Source organism: Amblyomma mixtum, chromosome 10 (genome assembly GCF_055824585.1).
Source record: "Amblyomma mixtum isolate Tamu chromosome 10, ASM5582458v1, whole genome shotgun sequence".
NCBI classification, from domain to species: Eukaryota; Metazoa; Arthropoda; class Arachnida; order Ixodida; family Ixodidae; genus Amblyomma; species Amblyomma mixtum.
Window position 1 is genome coordinate 169,667,880 of NC_143021.1, and position 24,614 is coordinate 169,692,493.

Below are 24,614 nucleotides of genomic sequence, written 5' to 3' on the forward strand. Positions count from 1 at the left end.
GACTTTTTTTCGAAAAAGAAACCTACATTCACAAAGTTTCATGTGATACATAGCAACAGTGACGAAAAGCAAGCTCGAATAATATCCCCATTCCTTGTAACCAAATGTTTAACAGATACCTTAGGGCCTGGCTACAAGGTATCCAAAATGTCCAGTGGCGACCTACTCCTCGAACTCTGTGAGAGCATCCAATGCTCAAAACTCTCAAACATCGATTCCATAGGGGACATCTCTGTCTCCGTAACTCCCCACCGATCCCTCAACACAGTCAAAGGCGTAATCTCAGAGGCTGACTTCATACATCTAACAGAAACCGAAATGCTTGAAGGACTTTCCGATCAAAATGTAATTGAAGTGCACAGAATCAAAATCCGCAAAGACAACAAAGAAATAGACACCAAACACATGGTCCTCACGTTTAACACCAGCAGTTTGCCCGAAACGATCGATGTTGGATACCTGAAAATCACCGTAAGGCATTACATACCCAATCCCCGTCGCTGTTTCAATTGCCAGAAGTTTGGCCATGGCTCACAGAGCTGCCGCAGCCGCAAAACCTGCGCGAAATGCGCATCAAAGGACCACCAGTCTCAGGAATGCGACGCAGCTCTACGCTGCGCGAATTGTGAAGGAGATCACGCTGCATACTCCAGGGCGTGTCCGTCCTGGAAGAAGGAAAAAGAAATCATCACCATTAAGACTAAAGAAAACATTTCATTCAAAGAAGCGAGGAGGCGTTTTGCGCTTACCAATTCATTCTCCTTCACAGCAAAACCAAACTTCGCTGATGTGGTGCGCGGGGGCGTAGCACCACACAGCGCTCCGGCACCTGCCGCGGCCACTTCCACCGCGCCTGTGGCAGTGCCATCCACGCCCCAGGCCGAGACAGCGAAAGCTGCTCTGCCAACTACAAGCCAGGGAGTGCCGGCCCACAGGTCAGCATCCCGCAGGACTTCCCCCCGTCGGGGGAGGCCTGACACCCACACACCCGCGGCTTCTTCGCGGTCGTCCAGCACCTCTTCCGAGGTGATGGACCAAACTCCCAGCCCGTCTGCTTTACAGCGGCGGAACAGCTCTCTTGAGCGAAAAAAAGGCAGGGCTACCATAACGGCCCCAGAACATAAGTAAACCTCTCGTTGCTCCTACCCCAAAACATAAAACATGGCTTTTCTAGTTCAGTGGAACTGTAGAGGAATATTGAGAAATTACGATGACATAAAAAACATTTTAGGGTCAATGTCACCCGTAGCCTTATGTCTCCAGGAAACCAATCTAGGTCCACAACATATGAACATCCTGAAGCATTATAAAACTTTTAGACGCGATCGTGAGCAGGCAAATAGACTCTCTGGAGGCGTCGCGATTATCGTACAAAGCGGCGTTCCTGCTCGAGAAATAAAACTCAAAACAAAACTTGAAGCCGTTGCGGTCAGTGTCGTCAGCCATAAAACAATTTCTCTTTGTTCTGTATATATTCCTCCACATTCTACATTAACAGTCCACGATTTACAAGAACTTATCAATGAACTTCCAGAACCGTATCTAGTAGTTGGGGACTTTAACGCTCACTCCCCTTTTTGGGGAAGCGAGCACTGTGACTCTAGGGGTCAAATAATCGAAGATTTTATCCTCACAAACAATGTATGTCTTAAATACAGGAAAAGCCACCTACTGCTCCCCTGCCTCGGGGAAAATGACCTTTTTAGATTTGTCTTTTAGCTCACCTTCTGTTTTTAATGATTTTAAATGGGATGTCATTGACAATCCATATGGCAGTGACCACCTCCCTGTACTAATCACTTTAAAGGGACTATGAAACAAATTTATTGAGATTACGTAAAGATAGGCAATCCATCACTCGTCACTCCAGCGCAAGAATTTTTGAGCTAGCATCAATAACAACGAAGTTATAGGCGATTAAAAATCACGCTCCTCCTCTCCCCCCTCAACTCGTACGCGCGGGGTACCATAAAAAAATAAAGAAAACAGCTCCGGGACTGGGCTCCGCCCATGAACACGTCATTCGCTGACGTTCGGTTTACGACTTCCGGTTGTCCCACTCCCGAGGAGCAGCGTGTGTCGGCAGCGTATCTCCGGTCTCTGCGCTTTCTTGGGTCCCGAACTCGCGACAGAAAGAGGCGGCAGAGGTAAATTAAAACCATATGCGCGAAGGCAATGCCCTCGCTCGCGCTTGCCCGAGGGGGTCGCGCGGCCGCTCGAGCAGACGATGTTCACCGCTACCGGAAGTGTGCCCGTGACGTCGAAGCTGCCGCGGCTCTAGCGAATGACAGCGTGTGGTGGCCTGCCGACGTCATGGGACTAGTGACGTCTGTTTTCCCGATTTTGGTTTCAGAATTGCTCCCTACGAAGACACCAAGCGGCCCGCGAATTTTAAAAAACACGATTTTTAAAAATTCATAATAAATTGCCGGCTCAGTTCCGAAGATTCATACTTGGTGTCAATGCTACTGAGCATCACTTCTAACATTTACAAGCGGCTTTTAATTCTTTTCATGGTCCCTTTAACATCCCCACCGGAAATAATCCCAACAAGGCCACGGCGTTGGAAGCTTCACCTCGCCGACTGGTCACTTTTTAGAGCAAAGGCAAATTTAGAAAATATACTTTTAGATAATCTCTCCATTGACCAGATAAATGAAAAGTTCACTAATTGTATCATAACTGCCGCACTCACATCTATTCCACAGTCGTCAGGAGTGGTGCAACAAAGTCATAAAATATGGTGGACAAAAGAGTGCAAGGAAGCAAAAAAACTACAAAACAGAGCTTGGGGTAAATTTCGCCGGTACCCGACACATGAAAATCTCGTTAATTTTAAGAAGGCAGGAGCCAAAGCTCGGTACGTCCGTCGGGGTGCCGAGAAAGCATCATGGCAGAGTTATGTTTCATCCATTAACAGTCAGATGACATCTAAAAAAATGTGGGAGCAGGTTCGCAAATTAAACGGTAGCTTTTCACCATTCACAATTCCGCTTTTAACAACACCTGGCACACAAACAAGCATACAGGAACAGGCAGACATATTGGGGGAACATTTCACTGCAGTGTCAAGTTCATCACACTACACGCAGTCCTTTTTAAAATACAAAAATACAGCTGAAAAACAGCGGCTGCCAACAACTGGAGGTGCAAATGAAAAATACAATAGTCTAATTACCCGCCAAGAAATCAACAGAGTACTGTCTGCCGGAAAAAAAACTGCTCCAGGACCCGACCATATACATTATGAAATGCTTGCACATCTTTCTGAGCCTGCCATAGCAGCACTTTTAAGATTCTTCAACACAGTTTGGATGTCAGGGAAAATACCTGTAGCCTGGAAGAAAGCTATTATTGTACCGTTTCTCAAACCTGGTAAACCCCCAACCTCTCCTAGCAGTTATAGACCCATAGCCCTGACCAGTTGCCTTGCCAAATCCTTCGAAAGTGTCCTAAATATAAGACTAACCTTTGTTCTTCAATCTGGTGAACTTCTTGATATCCATCAGTGTGGATTTAAAAAGGGATTCTGCACTACAGACCACCTAGTCCGCATTGAAAATACTGTCAGAGAAGCTTTTATACACAAGCAACACTGTCTTAGCGTCTTTTTTGATTTAGAAAAAGCATATGATACTACCTGGAGGTTCGGGATCCTCCAGGACTTAGCTGAGCTTGGCATCCGTGGCAGAATACTGAACTCAATTAAAGACTTTTTGACTAACCGTTCATTTAATGTTCGTCTAGGCTCAACCCTTTCAAGGGATTTTATTCAGGAAAATGGAGTTCCTCAAGGGTGCATTTTAAGCACAACTCTCTTCGTTGTAAAAATGAATTCTATTAGAAAAATAATCCCAAGGTCCATTATGTATTCAATGTATGTTGATGATCTTCAGATAGCATGTACATCTTCCAATATAGCCACATGCGAACGACAAGTACAACTTACAATCAACAAAATGTCAACATGGGCAGACAAGAATGGTTTCCAGTTCTCAACACAGAAAACGGTGGCCTTACTTTTTTCACTCAAACGAGGCTTGCACACAAATCCAACATTACACCTCAACCAAACCGAGCTGCCTTTCAAAAACGAACACAAATTTCTAGGCATCACCTTCGGCAAAAAACTAACTTTCCTGCCTCACATAAACGCACTGAAAAAGAAGGCGTCGCTAGCACTGAACATACTGAAAGTCCTATCACGCAAACACTGGGGTTCTGATCGGGTATGTCTTCTACACATTTATCGCTCTGTAGTACGTTCCGTTTTAGATTATGGTTGTGATGTGTTCTCCAGTCGGAGTCTGAGGCAAAACTGTTTATTGAGCGAAAGCGTACAAGCGGGGCAGACAGTCGGGATAGAGAGAGAGAGTGCAGAGTTCAGTGTCCGCGTGTAGCTTCGTACATGCATATGGTACGTGCCAGGACCGAAGAGCCGCGGAGACGCGGGGATGAGGTGTTGAGCGAAATACGATGCTCAGGCCAGACAGAAGGTACCATACGGGAAGCGGCACTTGGAGCGGCAGTAGTGTGATACACAGTTGGAGCGGCAGCACCACGATACACAACACTCCTCCCCCCTTAGACGTAGTAGTCTCGGAGGTGAGAAGGAAACTTCCTCTCTCGGGCGGAGCGTCGAGGAACGGTGCCGGTCGCCGGAGGAATTCTGTCGGAGGTATCCGCGTTCTCTGAGTTGGAGCGGCTGTGCCCGGGTTCTGGTGAGTCGGCGTCTGGCTCGGCCGAAGTGCTAGCGGGTTGTTCGTCCTGGTTTTCTGACTCTGAATGCGGCTCAGGCATTTCGAGTTCAGGTGCACGGTGAGGAAGATCGGGTAGGTTATAGTCCCTCTTTCTAAGGTGGTCGACGTGCCTACGCCAGGACGTACCGTCCAGGAGTTCGACTTCATAGGACACAGGTCCTTTACAGGAGCGGATGATCGCGGGAAGCCACCGAGACCCATGTGGCGAAAAATTCCTAGCAAAGACTGAGTCACCAGGCTCAAACTTGCGGGTTGGTGTAGCGCGGAGCTTTCGCGACAACTGGCCGCGTTGCGAGTTGCCTTCCTGGGAATCAGGGTGCAAGTAATCTAGGGCGGACTTTAGCTGACGTGAGAACAGTAGCTCCGCCGGGCTTCTTCCTGTAGTCGTGCAGGGCAGCAAGTGCTGCTGGAACAGGAAACGACTGAGCTGAAGTTCGATGTCGCCCCCTTTCAGTCGTTTAAGAGCTTTCTTCGTTTCCTGAACGAAGCGTTCGGCCTGTCCGTTAGAAGACGGATGGTAGGGTGCGACTAAAGCTTGACGAATGTTGTTCCTGGCGAGGAACTGCCGGAATTCAGCTGATGTGAATGCAGTACCGTTGTCAGATACGACGACGTCGGGAAGTCCGTGTGTGGCGAACAGCCGTCTGAGTTCTCGGACAACAAGTGCAGCTGAAGTTGTCCTCACCACAACGACCTCTAGCCATTTTGAGAACGAGTCCACGACGATAAGAAATGTCTTGCCTTGGACTGGTCCAGCGAAGTCCACGTGCAGCCTAGACCACGGTCTCGTAGTCTGCTCCCAGGGATGGACTGCAGCTCGGGGTAGAGCATTCCGGGATTCTTGGCAGGTCTCACACGCACGGACGGTGTTCTCCACATCGCTGTCGAGTTTCGGCCACCAGACGTAACCTCGCGCGAGTCCCTTCATGCGAACGATTCCCGGGTGTGATGAGTGAAGTAGCTCAAGCACTTCCATGCGTAGTTGCGGTGGAATCACGACTCGGGAGCCCCACAGAATGCAATCACGATAAGCGGAGAGTTCGTCGCGGCGCACGAAGTAAGGTTGGAACTGGTCCTCTACCTTTGCTGGCCATCCGGTACGAATCCACTTGAGTACTCGCGACAACACACGGTCCTTCCTAGTCAGCTGAGAAATCTTGGATGCATCTGCAAAGGCTTCTGGGGGGTTTTCGAGCAGCAGGACATCTGTCATGATGGGACTTTCGGCATTTGTGGAGGGCAGCGGCAGGCGGCTGAGTGAATCAGCATTGCCCATTTGACGTCCCGGTCGGTAGATCAGCTCATAGTCGTACTGTGCGAGGAGTAAATTCCATCGAAGCATCCTCGGTGAAAGTACGCTAGGTATTGGACGACTGTGATGCAGCAGACCCAGCAACGGCTTGTGGTCAGTATAGACCTTGAAGTGTCTGCCATACAGATATTGGTGGAACTTCTTGACACCGGAAACGACAGCCAGAGCTTCTCGGTCTGTCTGAGAGTAGTTCCTTTCGGTCGAGCTCAAAGTACGGGAACCGAATGCAATTGGAGATTCTTGTCCGGTAGAGTCTTCGTGACTAAGGACAAATCCTATGCCGTAGGCAGACGCGTCGCAGGCAAGCGTGAGCGGCTTGTGCACGTCGTAGTGGACTAAGACATCGGATGTCTGTATAAGTTCCTTGGCGTGCTTGAAAGCGTCGGCTTCTTCTTTGTGCCATCTCCACGTCTGATCCTTTGCAAGCAGACGGTATAGAGGCTCGAGGGCGTGAGCTGCACCGTGCAAGAATCTGTTGTAGAAGTTTAGCAGTCCGAGAAAAGACTGAAGTTGCTGCTTGTTCCTTGGACTGGGAGCTTCTTTAAGGGCTTCGACCTTTTCTTCGGTTGGATGAATACCGGCAGTGTCAATGCGGTATCCAAGGAAGGTTACTTCCGGCATGCCGAAGGTGCATTTCTCTCGGCTCAGACGAATGTTGTCGTCACTTATGCGTTTCAGCACATCTCGCAGGTGTTTGTTGTGCTCGTAGGCATCTTGACCTCCCACTATAATATCGTCCAGGTACACGTGGACCCCAGGTAGTCCCGAGAGGAGCTCTTCCATGTAGCGCTGAAATATGGCTACGGCGGACGACACTCCAAACGGCAGGCGAGTAACTTTGAACAGTCCCCGGTGCGTATTGACTGTTAGCAGATCGGCTGTGTCACTGTCCACGGCAAGCTGCTGATAGGCTTGATTGAGGTCTAGTTGTGAGAATACAGTGCACCCCGCAAGGTTTGAAAAAAGCTGATCGATGGTTGGAAGAGGATATGTTTCCATCTTGATTGCTTGGTTAACGGTGCTTTTGTAATCACCACACAGCCTGATCTTGCCGTTCTTCTTAACGACGCACATTACCGGTGTCGCCCATCGGGAGGATCGCACGGGCTGGTAGACGCCTTCCTGTACAAGAACGTCGATGGCTTCGTCTACCTTGGGCAGTAGAGCCACCGGAACTTGACGTGCTTTCATGAAGATGGGAGCGATTTCAGCCTTGAGCTCGATACGAACCGATGGTCCCTTGCTTTTCCCTAGTCCTTCAGCGAAGACTTCTGGGTATTCAGAGACGGCGTTCAGCAAGGTTAGCGGAACTTCGATTTCAGATGCGTGGTTTATTCCGCAGAGCGATATTCCCAACGCAGAAAACCAGTCTCTCCCCAACAGGCTGGTGCCATTTCCTCGGACAACGAGAAGTTGAAGTCGAGTGCTCTTTGTTCTGTATGAGACAGCAACTTCCAATGATCCCAGAATCTCCAAGCTTTCCCTTGTATAGGAGCGCAGCTGTAGAGAGGATGGCCTTAGGTCTTGCCTTGACAGCCGAAGTTTCTCCATGGTCCTCTCGCTGATGATGGTGCAGGCGGCCCCGGAGTCAACCTCCATGGTCAGAGGCCTACTGTTTATCAGGACGTCCACGCAGACTGCCGGAGAAGTGATGGTGTTGGCACCACTCGTAGACTTGCGGTCTTGAATTTCCCGATGAAAGCTGACCGATGCCGTAGAGTTTACGTCTTGAGCTGGATCAGCTGATTGCAAAATTTGATGGTTGCGTCCACGAGAGTACTTGTTTTTGCGAGAAAACTCCTTTCGGTGTTGACCAGGCTTGGAAGTTTTTTCTTTTGCTGCCTTCTTCCTGCAGGCCTTCTCCAGGTGACCTTTGTTGCCGCAGTAGCGACAGATGGCGGAATGATAGGAGCAAGTACGAGCGTCATGCTCGCCGGTGCAACGCCAACATTGATGACTCGGAGGATGGTTGGCGGGCTTGACGTCCGGGCGCTTGGGGTTCTGTTGCAATTGATGCGTTTCTGAGGGGACCCTTGAGCGGCGAACCTCTTCTGTCTTGGCTGCTGCTTCTTCCGCAGCACGTGCCAGTAGAATGGCCTTCGACAGCTTGAGGTCCGGTTCAGCCAGGAGACGTCTTTGGATAGGCTCTTCACGCAGGCCACAGACTAGGCGGTCGCAAAGAAGTCGATCCAGCCAATCCCCGAACTCGCAGTGGCGAGCTAACAGTCGAAGAGCGGCGAGATATTCCGGCACCGATTCACCAGGTTGCTGGTCTCGCTTGTTGAAGCGGAATCGTTCCATGGTGACGGACGGTTTCCCGATGAAGTGGGTGTCGAGCAAGGAAACGATTTCTGAGAATGGAACCTCCGAAGGTGCCTTGGGTGCGCAGAGCGAGCGCAGCAGAGTATACGCGTCGACGCCGCATACGCTGCAGAGGAAAGCCCGTTTCTTCTCATCGGACTGGATGTCGTGGGCTTGAAAGTAGAACTCGAGGCGTTCTAAGTAGACTGGCCAGGAGGAAGGCTCGGCGGGCGAGAATTCTCCGATCGTGGCCGAAGGCAGAAGCGCTGCCATGTCGACGGATGTGCAGGGCTGGAGCGGATCCAGGAGCTTTGCCTGAGGCGGTCAGTGTTGACTGCAATTGCGCGCTGGGGGATCACGGCGATCCCATCCTCGTCGCCAGTGATGTGTTCTCCAGTCGGAGTCTGAGGCAAAACTGTTTATTGAGCGAAAGCGTACAAGCGGGGCAGACAGTCGGGATAGAGAGAGAGAGTGCAGAGTTCAGTGTCCGCGTGTAGCTTCGTACATGCATATGGTACGTGCCAGGACCGAAGAGCCGCGGAGACGCGGGGATGAGGTGTTGAGCGAAATACGATGCTCAGGCCAGACAGAAGGTACCATACGGGAAGCGGCACTTGGAGCGGCAGTAGTGTGATACACAGTTGGAGCGGCAGCACCACGATACACAACAGGTTGCATAGTGTATGGATCAGCAAGGCCATCGTACTTGAAGCGACTGGATCCTGTGCACAATTCCGGATTGCGCCTTTCAACTGGTGCATACAGGACGTCACCAATAAAAAGCCTGTACGTAGAAACCAATGAACCACCACTTGCAGACAGAAGAACAACGCTCACATGCTCATACATTTTAAAGATCCGTTCCCAGCCTAAACACATCTGTTACCCACTCGTTACAAAGTGTCCATCTCGAACACTATTTACCAACAAACCTCTAGCAATCAGACCACTCCTTCTCCGCTTTGAAGAGAAATGCCAAGAACTAGATATAATGGACACATTGCCTAATATTGCCCGCAAACGTGATCCACTCCCGCCTTGGTACTGCCTACCATCTGTGTGCGACTTCACATTAACACAATTTCAGAAAAAACATACTCCACATGAACAGATATTACAGGAATATTTAGCACTCAACGAAAAATACGGAGAATACGAAGCATTTTATACCGATGGATCAAAATCGGCGCGCTACGTGCGAAGTGCTGTAGTTCAGAATAATTGGGAAAAAATAGTACGGCTACCTGAGTGTACATCCATTTTCACCGCCGAGTGTTACGCAGTCTTGGTGGCTGTAGAAAAAATAATAAAAGAACATTCAGAACAGTATCATTTACACTGATTCTCTGAGCATACTAACCTCACTTCACCATAGCAATGCAGTGACACCACTAATCGGGGATATCATACACAACATAACAAGCGCGATAATACAGGGACAAGACATAAAATTTTGCTGGGTTCCCAGCCACATTGGAATCGCTGGCAATGAGAAAGCAGATGAATGTGCTGGAAAAGCTCGGAACAAAGAAATCAAGAAAGTGAACATCCCCTACAATGATTGTATGAAGTTGGTACAGTGCAAGCTAAGAAATAAATGGCAGTCGCAATGGAATATTGAAAGAAATAATAAGCTACATTTAGTAAAACCCATCCTAGGCGAATGGAAATCATGCTCACACCAAAAACGATTCATCGAAGTTTTTTTATGCCGTCTCCGTATTGGACACACACATCTCACACACAACTTCCTACTTACAAAAGAAGACAAACCTGTTTGTGAAAAGTGCGGAGATGAACTAACAGTAACCCACATATTATTCTCATGTACGGAACTTGAATCTATAAGGAAAAAACATTTTACTACCTTTTACAAAGAACAGATTCCTTTTCATCCAGCATTGATTTTAGGCAAAGATGCACTTGTCAGTATACCCTGTGTTTTTAGCTTTTTAAGGGAAGCCAGTATTCTTCACAAACTCTACTCACCCTGTGCTTCACTACATACAGTTATACACCTCAGCCACTTTCTCAATCATGAGAGGGAGGCTGAGGTCTTTATCTGAGCTGTTGGGAGCCTCGAAATCCTTGCCGAGCCAAGGATGTCTGCAGAGGCGACCCAACCTTTAAAAGTTTCTGCTCTCAGACATTTTTAAAATTCTTGTCTTTCATCAGCTAGTTAGTAAAAATAACTTTTAGGCCCTTTACACCACCGTTTTTATCCACTTTGTTTTCAAACTCTGACCAAGCCAATTTTTCCATACCTTGTTCTTGGCGCATGATAGCCTTAGCTGCTTATGCGCCAATAAATTCAACACAACAACAACAACAATTACAGAAATCTCCCGGAAACGCTCCCACCTTTGGCCACATCCTTTTTCTAGTCTGGCCACATAGTTCCAAGGCTATCTACCAATTGACATCGCGATCAGAGAAGGGTCTAAAGGCGTAGTGGTTAAAACTGCAAGAACTACTTCCACTTTGCCGTTTGAGACTGTAGCGCCGCCACCGCCTGGGGCGGTTCAGGAGTGGCGCTAAAGTCGGGTTTTGTCTTGACAGTTGACAGCCGTGCTGTGCGGACGTAGGTTTAGGTGCTCTTCGGATCACGCGTGGAGACCGGGACTGGACCGACTGCGTCAAATAGATGAGTGCTTTTCTTTAATAGTTTTAAAACTATATTTTTTTAGGCTATTAGGGGAAGTGCAGGTTAAGGAATAGAATTTAGGTCTTTGTGCGTTAACTTTTAGAGAGATAGAAGTGATCGATTGGCATTTTATTTTATTTGTGCACGTGTTTTCAAGTGTTTTTTGTCTTGAGCCTGTAGATATCTTAGCATTTGGTGGAAGCAATAATCAAGTGTTGCTAACATGGTTAAGCTACTGAAGGTTAGATGTATGGAGTGTGAGGAATCGGTGAATTTAAAAGAAACGCGGTTCGATTCAGTGGAGGAGGCCGAAGGCGCAGATTTTATGTGCAAATTCTGCGTATTAGGTGCACGCCTGGACAGGGCTGAACAGGCGAACAGCAAACTAGTGCTAAGGATGGATGCTCTAGAAACAGAGTTACAGATAGAGAGGGCAGAGAAGCGCAAGCTTCAAGAACAGCTTGGTCAGCTGGAGTCAAAAACGGCTGACACCGCCATTGGAAGCCACAATGGCGGGCATTCCAGCGCCAGCCACATGGATGGGGCTTGCACTGGCATGGACAGCGATAAGCAAGCAAGTCAGACATGCTCGGGCAGGAACAGCTACGCACAGGTGGCAGCTGGGAAGTCGAGAGGCGATACTGAGAAGGGGAACGAGCTAATTCCAGGAAATGAGGTCACAGTCGCTGATAAGAGGCAGCAAGATCCGGAAAATAGGAGGTAGGGGCAGAGTACACTAGTGCTTATCGCTAGTGACTCAAACATGGGGCGCTGCAAAAGAGCTATTCTGGACCGTGTGAAGGGTGATAGGCAGGTAGCAGTCGGGGTGTTTCCAGGAAGGACAATGGACGATGTTCTGAGAGCGACAAAAAGTGAACTTTCCGAGAAGGCTGCAAGGCGTAACTTGGTAATGGTAGCGGCGGGGCTAAATGACCTCCTGAATGGTGACGCCCCACAAGCAGGGAAGAGATTAGCTGAGGGAGTTGACGGTATAAGGGCGATAGCACAGCAAGCGCAGATCGTGGTGTGTACAGTGCCGGAGGTACAAGGAAGGAATGGAGAGGTTGCTAACGACGTTGTGAATCTTAATCGAGAGATAAGGACATTAAGCCTCGAGAAAGGCTTTGAGGTGGTAGACATAAACAAGGAAGTGCACAGAGCAGGTTCGGGCAGAGACTTTGGACGAGATGGCATCCATTTCAGTGGAAGGGTAGGAGAAGAGATAGGCTGGCGCCTGGGAGGCCGAGCGGTAGCTTTTTTAGGGGGTCCACGGTGGCTCAAGGCGTAGGGGTAGGTAGAAACGATGTAAATGTAACAATGGCGGCTGATCCCAACAAAATGGCCACTAGGAGGCCCAGAAAGAAAACTGCGAAAAAGAAATTTAATGCCAGGATCAGTTACATAAACATCCAAGGGGGTAGAAAGAGAGCGAAATGGCTAGAAATAGAACAGCAGTTAAAGGACGAAGCAGTAGGTGTGTACGCTCTATGCGAGACACATCTGAGGGATCTAGAAGATCCACCTTTCATCGATGGCTATGTCTGGGAAGGGTGCAACAGAACAACAACAGAGAAGAAGGGAGGAGGTGTAGGTATGCTGATACATCAAGGAACAAATTGGCAAAGAATAAAATCAACTTGCAAAGAACATGTCTGGGTATCAGGTACAATTGCTGGCAAAAGGACATGGTTAGGGGTAGTTTATTTAGGGACCGGGGACAAATGCAGGCAAGAAAACAAGGATCTAGTTAAGTGCCTCAATGACGATGTAAAGCAGATTGGAGACCGTGTCCATATTATTTTGCTTGGAGACATGAACCGCCACATCGAGGATCTGGATGGATACACAGATTGTAATGGGGACTGGAATGGAAGAGTTGGGGATAAGAGTTAATGGAGAATACCTGAGTAATTTGCGATTCGCTGATGACATTGCCTTGCTAAGCCACTCAGGACAAGAACTGCAAAGCATGATCAATCAGCTAGACAGGCAGAGTAGAACGGTGGGGCTAAGAATTAACATGCAGAAAACCAAAGTAATGTTGAACAGCCTAGCAAGGGAACAGCAGTTCGCAATTGGTAGCGAGGTGCTAGAAGTAGTAAGAGAATATGTCTACTTAGGGCAGGTAGTGACCGCAGATCCGGATCATGAGAGGGAAATAACTAGAAGAATAAGAATGGGGTGGAGCGCGTATGGCAGGTTCTCTCAGGTCATGAATGGTAGCTTACCAATATCCATGAAGAGAAAAGTATATAACAGCTGTATCCTACCGGTACTCACCTATGGGGCAGAAACGTGGAGGCTAACAAAGAGGGTTCAGCTTAAGTTAAGAACAACACAGCGAGCTATGGAAAGGAAAATGATAGGTGTAACGTTAAGAGATCGGAAGAGGGCGGAGTGGGTGAGGGAACAAACGCGGGTTAATGACATCCTAGTTGAAATCAAGAGGAAGAAGTGGGCTTGGGCAGGGCATGTAATGCGAAGGCAGGATAACCGCTGGTCCTTATAAGGGTAACGGAGTGGATTCCAAGAGAAGGCAAACGTAGCAGGGGACGGCAGAAAGTTAGGTGGGCGGATGAGATTAAGAAGTTTGCGGGGATACAGTGGCGGCAACTGACAAAGGACAGGGTTAATTGGAGAGACATGGGAGAGGCCTTTGCCCTGCAGTGGGTGTAGTCAGGCTGATGATGATGATGATGAACGGGAAGTTAATGCTAAACTTGTGTGAGCGGCACAACCTACCCAAGCAACCACCGACATCCTTCGGACGGCCGACAGAGGCCTGTTTCGGATATTCTGAACATCCGCAAACAGCCGATAGACGTCCGTCGGCCGTCCGAAAGGTGGCCAAAGGTATACGGTTCGCCCGCCGACGGACGTCCAGTTGAGTACGTCCATTGGCGGATCTTTCTCGAATATTCGCATATATGGTGCATGCGTGCTTTTTTCACTCCGCGCGATGCAATAAAACCAAAAACAATTTGATGCATAGCACGCATATTTTATTGTGGTTGATGATACATCAGCAGAGCAATGGGTTATATTCGGAAAATTTCTTAAATGTGACTCTTCAAATGTGGCAAGCTTGGGACACACATCCGTAATCTTCCCACCCACAGGATTTCTGAAATAAAAAGAACGCGGCAAACATCAGTCATGTGAAACAAATGGCACAATGCAGCACCCAAGTAAAAACATTGGAACCAATTAATAGAAGTGTTTAATGCTGCAAGTATAACAGACAATGCACTTTACCACCTCCATAAGTATGAGGCAATAACAGCTCTCACTTTTCCACACCATATTTGACAATGTATCTGTTCTTTATTTATTCTCATGGGCCTTAGGGCACTAACCTGCGCAGCACTGTACGCGACTGTGCACAGAAAGGCGCAAAGCTTCCGTTGCGAACCACTGCGAACTAGACGTGCTTCCTACGGTTTGCCTTTCGCGCGTTGTCACTCTTGATATAGGCACAGTGAACCTATCGATGCCTTAAAAATTAACAAGATGCGAAAATACTCCGTCCCGCAACTTTGAAGAGGAGTGGGAATTAGTCCCGCGAGTTGAGGGCTCCCGCAGCTGTATGATGTAGGCTCCCGAAAGTGTGAGAACAGCACACACTTGTGGAAGCCATCTCCTCGCGCTTACTGCTCCCACTGTCCTGTGAACGAATGTTATATGAGCATGCTGCATTGTCCTAGAAGCAAGTTCCAAGAATTGCACTGGATACATACCTTCGTAGGCAATCACATGTGCACTAAGCCTTCTTTAAACCAAGGTCGACGCAGTACGTGATTCCGGTGTTCCAGAAGAGCTTCAGGCGCTTCCCGTATCTTTCGAATTGCTTAAGTTACATACTACTTTCGTCCACAGACCGAACAAAGCCACACATTATAATAACAGAGCTATAAAGCTCTGCGCGACAACACTACGCGACAAATCAACAACAGCGCTACGGAGCCGCACTGATGGATTGGATTGGACTGACCGCGAAGTGACATCTATGATGATGGTGATAGCAGAATGCACGGGAGTTTTGATACTTACGAATGGTTTCAATGGGAAGTTTAGCTAGCAAAACGGTGGACATGTCGCAGAACTCCACTAATTTGGAGAAGTTATATAATTACAAAACTAGGCATTGAGTTCTTGCAAAATTCTGCAACACCTGCTTCTCCTCTTAGATAAATTTAGCTTGTTATTGGCGGCTCTTGCACTGCAGGTAGGAGTGGAATCGCACCAATTTACAAACATCTTCGCGTTAAACCCTCCAACTGGTGCAAATAAAACAGTATACATACACGAAAGACGCGAATATTCTGTGAAATAAAAAACGTCCATACTCATGGCCTGGGAAAATACTCGGCCTTACATCCTTCGGACGTACACCTCGTCTCTCATGCGGACATACAAAAGTAGACACTGTCCGTACGTCCGGCGGATGTACGAATACGGATATCCGAAATCGGATTGTGTTCGTACGTCCGATGGACGTCCGATCTCGGCAAAGGACGTTCGGATCTAGCTCGTACGTCCGACGGATATCTGTGGTTGCTTGGGTAGTTATTGTCAATAGAGAAACTAAATGGGAGAGACAAATCACGTGGGAATCCCGTAACAGGCAAACAACCATTGACTACTGTCTAATGTCGCAGGGCATCTATAGCAAGCTCGCAGTAATGGAAATAGACGAAGAGGGGAAGTACAGGCTAGGAAGTGATCATAAACGTATTATTCTACAGTTGGGAGCCTCAGTCAAGAGAAGTGCAGCGAAGTCAAGAAGGCAACGCAAAATTAAACGATGAACAAATAGCGCTAATATCAGCCGATATAGAAGAAGTAATCGAGAAACGCCTCATGGAAAAGTGGGATTATAATCAGTTAGAACTGCTCATCGCTACAAAACTGAAACAAGTGAAAGGAGTAAACCGCTGGAGAGGAAAGAGGAAGCCACGAAGCTGGTGGAACATGGAAATTAAGGAGCCATCGAACAACGACGGGTGGCTTCAAGGGAACACAGAGAAGCAAAGAGGGCGCAGTTATCTGGAGAGGGAATAGGCGAAAAATGGGAATCTTATCGGCAAAAGAAACAGCAAGTTCAGGTCCTCGTCCAGGCTAAAATGAAGCAGTCCTCTGATAAATGGCTGGCTGAAGTTCGTGAGGCAAATAAAGGGGGGCCAAGAAAATTCTGGAACCATATAAGCTGGTTGAGAAAAACAAATCAAAGTGTGGGTGTGTGAACAGCATCGTGGCACGGTTGCTTGACAGCATGCATTTGTTCATGCAGATAGCGGGATATCTTCAGATCTACGTGGCATCTACCGCTCCAACAGATATCACTTGGATTGCACCTGCACCGTATTGCTGTTATGCTGACCTGGCTTCATATGACCCGTCCTGGCAACCCTCTTGGACCGTGGCTCCTTCGCAGAAGTTCAGCTCATCATCGCCAATGACATCACCATTTCCTCTGGATATAAACGAACGCCAGCGGCCCGCGCCTTCCAGTGGGCGCATGTGGGCGTGTGAACAGCATCGTGGCACGGTTGCTTGACAGCATGCGTTTGTTCATGCAGGTTAGTAATGACGTTCCTATGTTTGCAAAGAAATCTAGCAATGTTTGTCTTGTGCTGTTCCCACGCCCACAAGTGCTATTATGTTTGCTTGTGCAGTCATTTGATGTGTGTGCTCAGCTGTTTCTGCAGTCGGGTAATGTCGAACTTAACCCTGGCCCTGGTACGCGTTCTAAGAACAGTGAAACGGATGACTCTGTACAGGAAAAGCTTAATGACGTGTTAACTTTATTACAGAACGTTAACTCACGCACTGCTAGAATGGAAACCGAACAGTCACGATTAATTGCTTCCATATCTGAAATAAAAGAAAATCAGGAATCTATGAAAAAGAATATCTCCGATATCGATGCGAGGCTGTCGGCAGTTGAACTTCAAGCGTCTGCTTCTGACGAGGTTCAACAAGAGCTGCTGACCCTGCGCGAACTCGCTGATAACCTGATTAGCGAGAATGCCAAATTGCGGCTTAGTCAGTCACAACTTGAAGACAGGCAGCGAAGAGACAATCTATTGTTTTTTGGCTTACGTGACAGTCCAACGGAAACATGGGAAGGAACGGAAGACAAGCTTTTGAGCGTTATCTCTAACTGCTTCAGTCCGGCGCTTACGAAGGATGCGTTTGAACGTACTCATAGGATTGGTACATTTATGGATGATAAATGTCGCCCGGTCATCGTGAAGTTCTGCTCCTTTAAAACAAAGCAACAAATTCTATCCCAGTCAGCCAAACTTAAAGATGAAGGTATCACCGTAAGTGAAGATTACTCGTTGGAAACGCGTCAGGCCAGGAAAAAGCTGCTTCAGTTCGCTAAGGGTCAGGACTCATTTTACAAGCTTAGGTACAACAAAATGTACATTAAGAACAAATGCTACAGTTATAACCCTGCTCGCGACTGCGTTTTCGTGGAGGCTAATCTTCGGGCATCAGCAACTTTTCTTGATAGTAACTCGAGTCACGGTATCGCTGCTTCGTCACATGCTGAGCAGACTGATCGATTGTCTCCTTCGCCAGTCCACAATCAGCAGTCAAATCACGGTACCTCTGGCTCGACCTACGCGCCGTAGGGCTGCGCGAGGGGCAGTGGGCCGGTGTCCGATACTGGCAACTCGCTTTCTTTTTTCCAACATACGAAGCTTACTACCCAAGCGGGATGAACTTAATCCTATCATTGATTCATGTGATGCTGATGTTGTCTTACTAACCGAAACATGGCTTTCTTCCAAGATAGCGTACATTGAACTATTTGACTGTAAAAAACGCTATAACGTGTTTAGATCTGACAGAAGTGAGAGATCTGGAGGAGGTGTTTTAATAGCTGTCGCGGATAACTTTGTAGCAACGCCTATTAATATTCCAACTAGCCTGGAACTGGTTTGGGTGGAACTTAGTGTACGTTTTAAGAGAATGATTTTGGGTATATGTTACCGTCGCCCGTCCTCGAGCCCAACATTCGTTGATGAACTGCATGATTCCCTTAACATGATCACTGTACGATTTCCGAGTACACCTATTGTCTTAGCTGGCGACTTTAACTACCCTAGTATCGTGTGGACTAATACATCACCTTATCTCAGCTCTTTTTCTACGGAGTGTAAAAAGTTTTTGTCAACTTGTATGGATTTCAATCTTTCGCAGTTAGTCTCTAAACCTACTCGAACTACTTTATCCTCATCGAATGTTTTAGATCTTGTTCTAACTAACGTGCCTGATCTTATCCCTTCGATTTTTTACCTACCTGGTCTCAGTGATCATTCTTTGCTCCATTTTGATGTACAAATTCCTGTATCTATCCGAGCTAGTCAGACTAAACAAATTAGAGATTATAAACGGGCTGACTTTAACGCTCTTCACTGCGAACTGGCTCGTTTTTTGGACGATTACTACCAGGCTTTTCACAGCGTTCTCTTTACACTAACTGGGATTTGTTCAAGGATATCGTTGAACATCTCATTAACACTTTTGTACCATTAAGATCTCTGAAGTGTGATCGGGAATCACCCTGGTTTAATAATGTTTTAAAAAGACTCTCCAATAAAAAGAAGCGCTTGTTCCGCTCTGCGAAGTTGTTGAATTCTAAACAACGATGGGAGGCCTACTTTTCCGCAGCTGCAGAGTACAAAGGTGCGCTAAAAAACGCAAAGGACACATTTTTTAACCACACCCTGCCTGCTATGCTGGTCAATAATCCTAAACAATTTTGGAATGTAGTTAACAAGAAAGACGCTTCCACAATTCTACTTACTTCTTCTGATGGTGTTGCCTTTCCTCCATACGAATGTGCTTCTGTTCTAAACAATACATTTGCTGCGGCATTTTCTAGCAATATTTATCTTGTTCATCGCGTGTGCCCTGTTTTTGATGCTCTTCCTATGGATCCAGTTACATTCGACGCGTCAGGCATCCAGTGCATCATAGAAAATCTTAAGGTTTTCTCTTCCTGCGGTGTTGACAACATTAATTCGAAGTTTTTAATTAATACAAAGTTGTATTGTTCCATAATACTTACTAAATTGTTTGAACAGTCTCTTGCAACAGGTCGTATTCCCAATGATTGGAAAATTGGGAAGGTGATTCCACTGCATAAGTCCGGAAATAAACATTCTCCTGATAACTTTAGACCTATATCGCTCACTAGTATTCCGTGCAAGATCATGGAACATGTCATATATTCTCATCTCATCTCTTTTTTAGAATCTAACTCCTTTTTCAACATTGCCCAGCAGGGTTTTCGTGTCTTTTTCATGCGAAACTCAGCTAATATGTTTCACACATGACCTTCATTGCATCCTTGACCACGGGTCTCAGGCAGACTGCATATTTTTGGACTTCTCGAAAGCGTTTGACACTGTTTCGCATGAGCTTCTCTTTCTTAAATTAAGCAATCTTAACATAGACCCTAATGTCCTTGCATGGCTACAATGCTTTCTTTCTAACCGTTCACAGTTCGTAACAGCGAACAATATATAAACTCGCATTCTTTGCCTGTCCGTTCCGGCGTGCCTCAGGGGTCAGTTCTTGGGCCCCTCCTCTTTCTCATCTATATAAATGACTTACCGGCTAACATTTCTTCTTCAATTAATCTTTTTGCCGATGATTGTGTTATTTACCGTGAAATTAAAGATGATAATGATGTCTCTTGTCTTCAATCCGATATTAACAAGATTCTTGACTGGTGTTTTATTTGGAACATGCAACTAAACATTAATAAGTGTAAACATGTACGCATTTCTCGTCTCTCTAATGCCCCTTCCTTTTATCACATTAACAACGTTTCTCTCGAAATCGTGTCATGTTATAAATATCTGGGTGTTTACGTTTCTTGTAACCTGTCTTGGAAAACTCACGTTGAATACATAATAAATAACGCTGATCGCATGCTTGGGTACCTTCGCAGAAATTTCTCAAGTTCATCTAGTTCAATAAAATTATTACTTTATAAAACATTGGTACGGTCCAAGTTAGAATATGCTGCATCTGTCTGGAGCCCTGGCATCGATTCACTCGTTTCAGATTTGGAAGCTGTGCAGAACCGCGCATGCCGTTTCATTCTTTCTAATTATCACCGAACAAGCAGTGTAACCGCCATGAAATCAAGTTTCGCCCTACCACTTCTTTCCCACCGCAGATCAATAGCCTCATTGTGTCTTTTTCATAAAATTTACCACAACAGCTTTCTCAATCCTAAATTACTGTCAAGACCATGTTACATATCAGCACGCGTTGATCACCGTCATAAAGTTGGAATCCCATCTTGTCACACCAAATGTTTTCATGACTCATTCATACCTCGAACTTGTGTCAGCTGGAATCACCTTCCCCACGACATCGCAGGTATTTCTGATAACAATGCATTTCGTCAAGTCCTTAATGTTTCTTTCTGAGTATGTGTCGTTTACTACTGTATAAAAATTGCCTTTCACTGTCTACACACTGTTTTAATATATCCCCACTGCATTCTAATCTCATTGCCTTCCTGTGTTTTCAATTTGTCATGTATTCCTGGTTTATTTTTGTTTTCTCTTGTTGTTGCTGTTTAGACTGAAATTTTTATGTATCCCCACTCCCCTCTGTAACGCCTTCGGGCCCTGAGGGTACAATAAATAAATAAATAAACGCAGGAACAGATTATAGATGCCGAGGGAAAATGTTTAGAGGGAGACGATGCTGTGAACTACATTACGTCATTTATAGCTGCGCCTTTAGCAGTGACAATGGGGTAATCTCCCCAAGTGAGGGGGCCACACGGGACGGTACAATAGAGAACAGCTTAGAACTGATTAGTCTTAACTGGGTAAAGGCAGAAGCGAATATTCCTAAAACCACATCTGCAGGGATAGACGAAATTCCAATTAAGCTGATTAATGAACTTGGCCCAAGAAGCAAGGAAGCGCTGATAAAAGCATTGGAGACAGTCATAACAAATCAGCAAATTCCGCACAGCTGGAGAAAGAGTAAAATGAATCTGATTTATAAAGGGAAAGGAGATAAGATGAACATCAAATCCTATCGTCCGATTACGATAACGTCTTATCTACAGGCTGGCAATGCAGGCGGTGAAATTAAAAATGCAGGCATGGGTAGAAGGTAATCGGATAGTCGGAGAACTTCAGAACGGGTTCAGAAGGGGTAGGCGCTTAGATGATAGCCTGTTCGTGCTTACCCAATGCATAGAAATAGCTAAGGCAGAAAAAAGCCTTTCTGGACATAAGCGGGGCATACGATAACGTGAACAGGGAACTCCTGTGGAGCATATTGAAAGATTTAGGTATCGGTCATAAGGTAATTGATTTTCTACTGGAAATCTACCGAGATAATAGTCCAAGGTTCGACGGAACACCGTCTGGTCAGGGCGAAGCATGATTTATTCACAAATGAAAATTGGGTCACTGACCAAGTCAAAAGATGAAAAATGACGTTTCGGGTCCCATACGGGGCCCTTGTTCACAATAAGGCTGTCACAGAAGAAGGGATGGTTATATACGCTTCAGAATCTTCTGCAATCTTTTCGCGTAAATATGATGTAGCGTGCCCTGATTCTTGTTTAGCGTGTTGGCCGTTGTCTGGATGATTAGGGATTCTAGATGCAGTGTTGCAGATAGCTTTCTTTCCGTCGCCAGGATTTCCACCTCATCCCAGCCTATCTCGTGGCCAGTGGACAGCACGTGCTCTGCAACTGCATTTTTTGCTGCGCTCTTGTTTCTGACGTCGCCCTGGTGCTCCTTCATGCGCCGCTGGAAGTTCCCGGTTTCCCCAATGTAGACGGAGGGGCAGTCGCTGCAAGGTATCCGATAAACAACGCCAGGGAACTTGGCACGTGGTAGCGGGTCCTTCACGTGACCACATCGGCTCGCATCTTGCTGGTTGGCTCGTGTGCAATGTGCACTCCGTGTTTACGGAAAAGCCTAGAAAGGGCCTCGCAGATCTGACGCACGTAGGGAATCGCAGCACGTTTTATCTTTTTTGTCAGCTGTTGTGCTCCTCGTGTGTAGGTGGCTTTCTTGGTGACTTTGCTGGTAAAATTTCTACGGTAGCCATTTCGCTCAAGATCATGCTGTATAAGCTTCATCTCGTTGCCAAGGCTGACCGGGTTGGAACAGATTTTTAGCACGGTTGACAAGTGACGCAACCACTGAACGCTTGTGAGCCGTAGGATGAGCGGAATCAAAATCCAGGTATCTCCCCGTGTGCGTTGCTTTTCGGAAGACGCTGAAGGCTAACCGTTCCCTGGCGTTGTTTATCGGATACCTTGCAGCGACTGCCCCTCCGTCTACATTAGGGAAACCGGGATACAACAAATATGAAGTACTAAGAGGTATTTGGAAAGGAATAATGGTGCCGGGACTTACTTTCGGCAATGCGGTTTTGTGCTTAAGGGCAGAAGTTCAGTCGAGATTAGACGTAAATCAGAGAGCTGTTGGAAGATTAGCACTAGGTGCCCACGGCAAAACCACAAACGAGGCAGTACAAGGGGATACGGGCTGGGCATCGTTCGAAGCACGGGAAGCTAAGAGTAAAATGCTATATGAAGAACGCCTGAGGAAATCGGACGATAACAGGTGGGCAGCTAAGGTATTTAAATATTTATACAGAAAGAGCGTTGACTCACAGTGGCGGAAAAGAACTAGAAAACTAACCAGTAAGCAGTGTTGTCGGTAACGCGTTACAAGTAATGGCGTTACCGGTAACGCGTTACTTTTTTCAGTAACTTATATTAGTAACGTACTCGTTACCATTTCGGAACTGTAACGGGTAACGTACTTGCGTTAACATTTTTCGGTAACGTGAGGTGTCACGTTACTAGTTACTTTTTATTTCAATTGTCCCCCATCCGCCTCTTTTTCAGAAAAAAAAAACGCCGAAAATTATGTTGCAAATAAACAAAACCTACGGGTTCTCTCGACGACCCTTGTTGCGGCTCGCATGCATGCCAGAAAACACCTGCCCTTGACGACGCACTCAACTAAAAAAAAAAGCACGAACACGCATTCACACACTTGTCTTCACCCCCAAACCACCCACACACACAACTCTCTAAAGAGTGGACGCATGCCGAGCCACCATTGGAGAATTTGGAGAAATCTGTAAGTCAGTTTCTGCGTAAGCTTGTTTTTCAACCAAAAGGTATCGTTCCCAGGCGACACTCTCGCATTCTTGGTGGAAGCACTTCCGTCTTCTGAGCAAACTCGGGAATGTCGCCAGTTTACTTCAAGATGGCCCGAAGAGAGCCATCGAAAGAGTACAATGGTACAGCACAGAAAAGGGGATTGCAGTCAACCGGCTGTTTCTATCTGCAACTGCGGCTACGTTTCTGGTTATTGAGTTCTTAAGCGAGCGAAGCTGACCTTGAACACCTTGACGTAAACACTCGCATTTTTGCAATAATTATGCAGGTTCAAGTAAAAAAAAAATTGTTTATGTGTGCAAATATATTTTTTCTGAACTATGACATTTAAGCATTTCTTTATTGCTACACAATTTCCACGTAATTTCATAAGCAGAAGCACACCAGAATTACTGTAAATTTGTTGAGTTCAGTTATGTTTTCTTTGTGAAATTGGAATTATATGAAGTATGAGCTTTGTAAAAATTGTTATCTTGAGTTCTTACAGCGAAGACGCACTGATTAAAATTTATGGCCATGGAGTAACGGCAAGTAATTACGTGAGATACTTTTTTTCGGTAACGGTAATGCATTGCCTTTTTTGTAGGTAACGTAGGGCGGTAACGCGTTCTTTTTTTGTTAGTGTAACGAGTGACGTATTTAGTTACTTTTTTTCGGTAACGCCAACAACAGTGCCAGTAAGTATGCCGGTCATGAGGACGGAGAAAGAAAGAGCATTAAACGACAGGTTAAAAATGCGGAAGTTAAAAATTGGATGAATTCAATGGAAAAGAAACATATTGTAGAACTATATCGATACTGGAAAAAGCAGATCAGGAAAGAATTTTTCTATGATAACTCAAGAGGCAGTGCCCTAGTTTTTGAAGCTAGGTCAGGGTGTCTTAGAACGCGCAGCTACAAAAAGAAATTTAACGAAGAAGATGACACATGTGCAGTGTGTGGTAGATCTGTGGAAACAACTGAAAACCTCATAATCAAATGTGATGGTACCCATCCGGATGTCGATGCAGGCACAGTCACTCTTTCTGAGGCCCTAGGGTTTAAAGATAACAATGGTCAGGTAAATAAATATGCAGTGGAAATTAGCAAAAAGCGATTGGAGGATTGGTGGCTGAAAAGCGGAGGGCATAAGGTTAGAATTATAGGAAACCGTAGGTAAAGATGATGGCGAATCTTAATGAGAATTGCCAACACAGTAAACAAAAAAATAATAAAGAAAGAAAACCTGAGCATGGTGGCCATTGCCACCACCCCGTTTCAAAGGGGGCGCTCCTATCCGTCCATCCATCCATCGTCTAAAGTTCCAGTGGCTAAGGTTCTGCCTATAATGTTTCTACACTAACACCGGTTTTTGCTTAGGCAACTTCCGTGTTTACTTCTGTTCTTTGTTACCTTCGG

At 46.4% G+C, this 24,614-nt stretch overlaps 1 protein-coding gene and 1 long non-coding RNA gene across 4 annotated transcripts in view; both read right to left on the reverse strand.

Moving 5' to 3' along the window:
• The window catches only part of LOC149327703 (ubiquitin carboxyl-terminal hydrolase 8-like), a 269,416-nt gene extending 268,836 nt beyond the window's left edge, over positions 1-580 (reverse strand). The window contains exon 1 of one of the 3 annotated variants that reach the window (XR_016285926.1): positions 488-580. Coding sequence is in view for 2 of the 3 variants with exons in the window: in XM_089562390.1 (XP_089418516.1) it covers positions 488-528 (41 nt within the window). In the remaining variant the exon portion in view is untranslated. The remainder of the gene's footprint in view (positions 1-487) is intronic. The other 2 variants (XM_089562390.1, XM_089562388.1) reach the window with 2 other exon arrangements.
• Positions 581-13,994: 13,414 nt separating this feature from the next.
• Positions 13,995-15,129, reverse strand: LOC149327709 (uncharacterized). Its single transcript, XR_016285930.1, has 2 exons — positions 14,755-15,129; positions 13,995-14,141 (listed from the first exon to the last, which is right to left on the reverse strand). It is a non-coding gene; the product is annotated as an uncharacterized LOC149327709 (long non-coding RNA).
• Between the last annotated feature and the right edge of the window lie 9,485 nt (positions 15,130-24,614).